This window comes from Agrilus planipennis, unplaced genomic scaffold (genome assembly GCF_000699045.2).
Source record: "Agrilus planipennis isolate EAB-ADULT unplaced genomic scaffold, Apla_2.0 scaffold1, whole genome shotgun sequence".
Lineage (NCBI taxonomy): Eukaryota > Metazoa > Arthropoda > Insecta > Coleoptera > Buprestidae > Agrilus > Agrilus planipennis.
The window spans coordinates 878,154-885,593 of NW_020442466.1; the positions used below are offsets into that span (position 1 = coordinate 878,154).

The following is a 7,440-nucleotide window of genomic DNA, read 5'->3' on the forward strand; positions in this document are numbered from 1 at the left end:
GTTAGCTACGCCGGGATTCGTTTCAGCAAGTAGATATCCATATATTTAAATGGACCTTGTTGGAGCATACGTAATCCTAAAATGTAGCATCGTACTACAGATGGCGTTTAGCGCGCCATTTGTGGTATTTTCTATAATGCATAGTAAGTTTATTGTAACTAAAAGAGTCGAATTCATAGTACCGCTTTTGGCCTTTCATAAAGTTAAAAGGAATTCTTCCCGATAGGATTCCTTGCTTCGTAAAACTACTACCTCAAGAATATGATATTTAAATGCCTAATATTATGGTACCCAGTACAAAGCACACTTCGGAACCTTCCAATAGCAATCTAAATAATGTTGAAGAATTTTTCATTAAATACGTCACGAACCATAAAATCATGATAATAAAGTTGTAACAGACGTTATGTATGTTGTATGATACATAACTATTTTTTTTTATTGTTTGTTTTGATTCAACAGGTATTCTCGGCCCATGCTTACCGCCGCCGGCGTGGCTACCATCCTAATTATGGTTGTCGGCATTGCCGGGAACCTGCTGACCGTAATTGCTCTTCTTCGGAACTCCAAAATAAGAACCGTTGCAGCCGCATTTATTGCTAGGTTAATGTCTATTTCTTTACTTCATAATTACAACTAAAACAACTACCTAAGTACTTTACGGTGCATCATGTTTATTATTCTTTAAAGTCATTAAAATGTATCTGTTATGGTTTCACTTGAGACTACCGCCACTGCCTTGAAGAATTATTGGTCCTAATTGATGCTCTTGGCCTCTTCCGGAGTTTCTTAAAAAAACTTTCGGGTGTTTTATTACCAGAGATGTGATTTACGATTTGAAATACATGCATTTTAAATGCAAATATAAAATAAAAAATACCTATTTTTATATTGCATTTAAATACTTTTTTGAGAAAAGCATTCTGTATTTTATTTAAAATACTTTTTCAAACGTATCTTCTATTTGTAAAATGCAAAATACATTTTTTTCGTTAAAAGTTTTGCCAGTATCACCGATCGAACATTACATAAAATGATAAAATTGAAAGTTGCTCACATTGGGCATTGAACGTATTAGAAGCTTAAAAAGGGGACAAAGAGACATTCCATGGGTTCCTAATTTTTTAACTGACGAGAGCCCAAAAAATTCTAAACTCTTTGTTAATGAATAATCTAAAATATTGGATGGATATTTTTTATTTTCCGGATTCAATGTCATGATCCATTGAATTTTGAAGTTCCAAATTAGTATCAGCACCTGTCAAATAACCAGTTATCTTACCTTTAGCAAGGAACTACGAAATTCTATGAATTACGACAAAACAGCCTGCAAAACAATATTGAATTGATATATGTGTAAAACTGAAAAACACAAGATATTGTGGTGTGCTAATAAATGCGATAATTCAAAATAATTGGAAAACGATTCGAAAAACTTCATTTATTAGATGAACCCAAAGCTAAGCTAAAGAAACTATGGATTCCATTTCTTTCTCTTATTACCGAAACAAAATGGGGTTGTTAATATTTTGATATAAAATGATTGATGTTGATTTTAGATCAATAAAATTATTTGCAACTCTATTTCGGCTCTGATCATTCACGCTAAACAAATTATTTTGGCATGAGTGTCTTTTTTCCAATTAAAACAGGTGACAAAGGCAAATCAGGAAGNTTCCTTAAAAATTCATTAAAATTATACAAAGTAGGTACCTAACACAACATTTTTCATTTAGAGGTTCTCTTTGTTGTTCGACTCAAACTTTTTTTTATTAAATAACGCTATATTTACAACAATTAAACATATTTTAACAGGTAACAGTACATTTTGCATAAACTATATACTAAGCATATTTTGGAATTTCTTTATTAATAAGCAACTTTTTTGTGGATCTAAGTGCATGCATGGGCATAAGCCGTATCTCACATGTGCATGGCATGTGGAAGCACCAATAGTTATAAAAACACACATACAAACGGACATATACATATAATATAAGGATAATATAGTTTAGTATCATATATTTGTACTCACTTGGATGCGCCTGTGCTTTTTCTTTCTTCGTCTGTTTTTTCGTCGGCTTGTGGTTTAGTTTGATCGGTGACGTTGCCGTTGATGAGTGGAGGTCAATTTGTTGCTATTGTTTTAATTAGGAGGTTAACTACCCTAGTGTGTGAGTAATCTTTTCGTTTACCAATTGGCGCAAGTGGCCTGAATTAACATGTAACTGTTTTTGTTAAAAAAAAAACATTTCGTCACCAATATTTACTGCAATTACCCAAACTTCAAATTTTTAATTCTTATTGATCTTTTCAGCCACAAATATTTGATTATTCTGCTATTTAAAACTTTATTTCATTCATATTTTTTACCACATAGATTCTTGGACAACTAATTTAAAATAATATGAAGAAAATATCCGTTTCATGTAAACTAAGCCATATTAAATTAAAACCTAAGGACATTATGGTTTCAAAGGATTTGATGTAGCAATATAAACTTATTTTAGGTCTACGGTTGTTATAAAATGTTTATAATACAAAAACTGTCGACTTTAGATTATAGAAACGCTTTCATTGGCAATTGAACTAATATTAATAGCAAAAAAAATTATGTACTTATTTTGATTTTGATCAGAGTACGATATTCTAAACTTTCTTGCCAGAGAACTTCATTCAAATAATTTTCGGTCTTATTGTGCAATGTTTTTTTGTAAATAAAATGTTACGTTAAAACTAAATAAAGAAACAAATTCGTTGACCTGATGATGTGTAATAATCAAGAAATTTAATTTCCGTTCAGAATTAATCGCTGATAAACGTTTTGTTTCGCTAAATTAATCAATAAGTGTTTCAATACTTACCGATTAAAATTAACGATAAAATGCTACGAAAAAAGTCTATTGTGTGCTTTTATTAATTAAATGAAAAGCAGCTTAAACAACCCAGGTTACAATTTCATTTTCTAATAAGACGAACGTATAAACCATTAAACGTTAATTAATTAATTTAAGGTCGGGCGAATTTGAGTTCAATTAAAATTAAAATCAATTAGAAAGTACGAGAAAACTGTTGCGTTTTATTCATAATGATAGGTAAACAGATATGAATTTTGTAGAGTGTCTTAAAGTAATTGTACTAACCTACAGGGTGTCCAAAAGGTCTGGAAAAAAACACGTACATATCCGATATTTTTGAAATTTTTTTTATTTAGAAACTTAAGTAGGAACCTCAACTTTTGATCGCAGATTTAGTCTACGGTCGAAGCTGTGTGTCCATTACTTCAAACTTGCTTTTCATGGACCGAAGAAATTTAATTAATTCGATTTTGAGAACCAATTATTTTGGTTTTAAGAACCAATATTTAAATCTCTATCGCAATTGTTTTGCTGAATTGAGTGAAATGGGTGTCAAAACCGATAATATTATAAAAAGAATGGAAAAATGAAGGCTGCCAATCTGCGATCCTATTTAAGTATTAAATTTGCCCTCTGCCCCACTTACAGAGGTTAATGACATTTTCAAAAACATGAGATACGTATAGTACAATGAAGATTCGGGCTATAGGGCCGTGGTCTAAGTGAACTATTCTGTCCAAACGTTTCGTCAGCTACTGTAGCGTAGCACTACCACTGAGGATGTCAGCCGCAGTAACTGACGAAACGTCTGGACAGAACAGTTCACTTAGACCACGGCCCTATAGGCCCGAATCTTCATTCTACTATGGATTCCGGCCGTGAAAGCCTCTGTTCTTATATGAGATACGAATTTTTCAATTTCCCGATCCAAAGCCTATTTTTCCAGATATTCTACCGTCTTGAGACTTTTTGGACATCCTGTATGTAGATACATACCTCTAAAAGAGTTTACTGTTCCAATAGACTTAAGTTTACTAAAAAAATAATTTAATAACAGGTATATATAAATCTTTAAATTACTATAAGGATTTGTTTTAAAGTCATACATCAGGTACTTATAATAGGGAATTGAGAGTATTCATTCACTCATTTTATAACCAACCCACTGCTTAAATAAAGTAATAAAAAATTGACACGTCTGAAAGTAATCTTCAAAATTTTACACCTACGCACAATTTAGAATTTATTAACCAACGAAAATTAAATTTCTAACAATTACAGTAACTATTTACGCTTTTTAATAAACCGTTGATTAAAATCATTAACAAAATAAGTATAAACACTAATTAATTTTTTTATGTTAAACATTTGGCACGTGTTTTAAATATGGTCCTCGTGCAGTTTTGAGTAATGATTGTAGCATTGACAGTTCCCGAAATAAGATGCTCATGTAGCTAGAGTTCCCAAGTGGAGGCATCTTTTTTTATTTAAGCCACATGTAAGCATTATAAGAATCATTTCGGAGATTTACACGTTTTTTATAACGCGATGGCTCCAAACCGTTATATGAAACTGGTCGTATAGTGTGCATTTGTACAGTTGTTAAACGTTCCATTCAAATAAACCTCTTTTGTTTTAAATAGCAATTAACAAATCGTCGATGAGGACATTAAAAAATAAATGCAGGTTGCATTCCAATAAAATTGGTGATTGTTAATTTTATTGTTCCCTTAATTATTTTCTTTTCTAGCTTTAAACTCGGAAAACAATTAAAAATTCTGTAATCAAAATTTGATATTCTAAAATTAAAATCAAAACGGGGCATTAGAGGGGCATCAGTAGTATTTGTTTGTACGTGTTTGGTCATTAATCAAAAAGTACATGGTTTAAGTTAAAGTGTTTAGAAATCATTTTATATCTCTGACCTTTTACGTACGGCTCCCCATTTTGGGCCTCTTTTTACAATCTAAATTAAATTATTTTCAAGAAATTGTCAACTGTTCTACAATTACAGTTGGACCGACACCGTATGAAATTCTCTTTTTTTTCCTAGGTATCTGCCTCATAAACATCCGCGACCGTTGAGGTGTGCAATTGTGATCAGTATTTTTAGGCATTTCGTCTTGGCTAAAATGGGTCATTTTAAAGTAAATCTAAACAGAAAAATTTTGTTTTTTTTAGTTTCGCAAAAGTACTGAAGATTCCCCTTGTAACTGGAGATAAAACCTCATAATCATCATAAGGTCGTCAGTCCTAAGATTGTTTGGACACGCACCTCCACTCATTCCTTCCCATACCTTGAGTCAATCTTCGCATTTCCCTAAAACTAGAACAACCAACATCCTTAACTATTTGCGAACAGTAATCTAATCTAGGTCTACCTTTACCCCGCCTAACTTACGTTTCTGCCTCTAATATGTCTCTGACTAGACCTTCATGTCTGAGAAGGTGTTTTCCTAACCTATCTCGCCTGTTTTTTGTTGACTTCCATAGTTCTCTGTTCTCCTATTCATTCTAATACCTCTTTCATTCGCCTGTAACACCACATTTCGAACGCTTCTAACTGCGTCCACTGTCCATATTTCGCACCCGTACAGCGTCGTTCTCCAAACATACACCTTTAACAACCTTCTTTAAATTTCTAAATTAACCGTTCACATAGAAGTGACTTCTTTTTATTGAAGGCGACTCGACCCTGCTCTATCCTCTGCTTTATATCCTTACTACTCCTTCCGCCCTGACTTATCTAACTTCCTAGATACTTAAAATCAGCCACTTCTTCTAATTTTTCGTCTCCTATCTTTATATTCGCTTTTTCCCTACTTTTTCTTCCTTTGCATAACAGTGCTTTTGTAGTACCTAGGTACTGTTTTATCAATACCGCTTCCATTTTATTTACAGTTATCTTATAATATAACCTTATAGAACTTTAAAAATTTCCAAAAGTCTAAAACTTCTTACAATTAGTACTATTTTTAATATTTCAGGCATTTTTTACTAACTGTATGAATTTGTCATCGATTAACAGTTAGAATTACTCAAACCGTATGAGTCACATTAAGAAATCATTAAAAGTGTTCGAAGGTTTCGTTAATTACTCATAAGGTATTACCTGCAGGTACAGTAGATATTATTTTATTTCCACACCTGCCTTTCGCATTTTGTTTAATAAATTGTGTATTTACACAATGCCTTCAAGTTTTTGCTTTCATATCTCTGAATCATATAAACACCTTGCTGTTGGTTTTTGGTTGTGGTTTTAGTAAAAAAATCCACAATGTATGTTCTTTAAACTTGTAAATGTATGAGTAATCGTAAGACGATGGAAAAACATTGAAGTTGAATTTGTTAATTAAATGTTTTTCTTTCGCATTCCATACCAACGGTAGGTATTATATTTTCTATTTGTTTTCGAAACTGTACAAACCTAAATTAACACAATGGAAAAGTACATTAGCTCCTCTGGGTAGGTTCTTCATCTAAGATATAACCATAGGATTGATCATAAACGGAATCTATCCACCTTTAATACATCAAATATTTTTTCTTTCAATAATCTGAGAATTATTACAAATTACAATCAAAATGCAATTATACCAGCTGTTGTTTGTTTAATCTTCTAATCGTTAGTTCAGTGCTCCCGCTGGGAGAGTGAAGCGAATGTTGTGTTATGAACGATGATGGAAGAAATTGAATTCGAATTTTTACCCCTATGTATATAGAATTAATAGATATTGACTGATTGGTTTATTGACTAACAGATCCATACTCCTCTTTCCCAAAATGATAAAAAATCCTTGACAAAATATCTTGATCACCTCGCCAGGCCGTTCACGGTTCTCCAATACACAAAGAAAAAGAGATCTTCAGAGATTATTCACTTACTTACTTATTGTTACATGTTACTGTAACTATAAAACTTGTTCACTTTAACTAAAATATTATTATTGATAATATTTAAACAAAGGTTTGACAAACAAAAATGATTCGAATTGTCATTCTTATTTAGTTTCACTTTTTTCTGTTATTTTTACCATCGTCTTGTTGGTGTTGAAAATGTAGTCTGCGAAAGTATATAAAACTCTACATGTAATTATATTTTCTAAGCGATGAATAATTTTTGTCTTTAAATTTAAACGACATATTCCTTGTAATAAACATAAGTTTTCCGTACATCCATTCTTATGACCTGCAACATTAACAAGAAGAATGACTACCGATTACACATGCTCATTAAGTCAGGATGTGGCTTTATTTCTTTATCATGAGAAGTTAAAAATTTCTGTGACAAATTACAGTAATCAGGAATTCCGTTCTCAAAGAAGTCAACAACATGTATGTACTTTGTTTACTGTTAGCATCTTTTGGCCACATATTGAGTAAGCCTAAAACGACAGTCTATGATAATGTATAGTAATAAACTAATTCAAAGATACAGGCCACTTCGAATTATTTTATTCGATTATGGTAACGTGCCTATCACGTTGAGGTTAGCTACGCCGGGATTCGTTTCAGCAAGTAGATATCCATATATTTAAATGGACCTTGTTGGAGCATACGTAATCCTAAAATGTAGCATCGT

The 7,440-nt window shown here is 32.0% G+C and overlaps 1 protein-coding gene across 3 annotated transcripts in view; it reads left to right on the plus strand.

Annotated features, from left to right (window-relative positions):
* LOC108734349 (G-protein coupled receptor moody) overlaps positions 1–7,440 on the plus strand; it is a 15,303-nt gene that overhangs the window by 4,771 nt on the left and 3,092 nt on the right. For 2 of the 3 annotated variants that reach the window (XM_018465874.1, XM_025981099.1), the window contains exon 2: positions 463–603. The exons of the other annotated variant lie outside the window; for it this stretch is intronic. In XM_018465874.1, the coding sequence (XP_018321376.1) occupies positions 463–603 (141 nt within the window). The remainder of the gene's footprint in view (positions 1–462; positions 604–7,440) is intronic. 3 annotated transcript variants of the gene reach the window in all.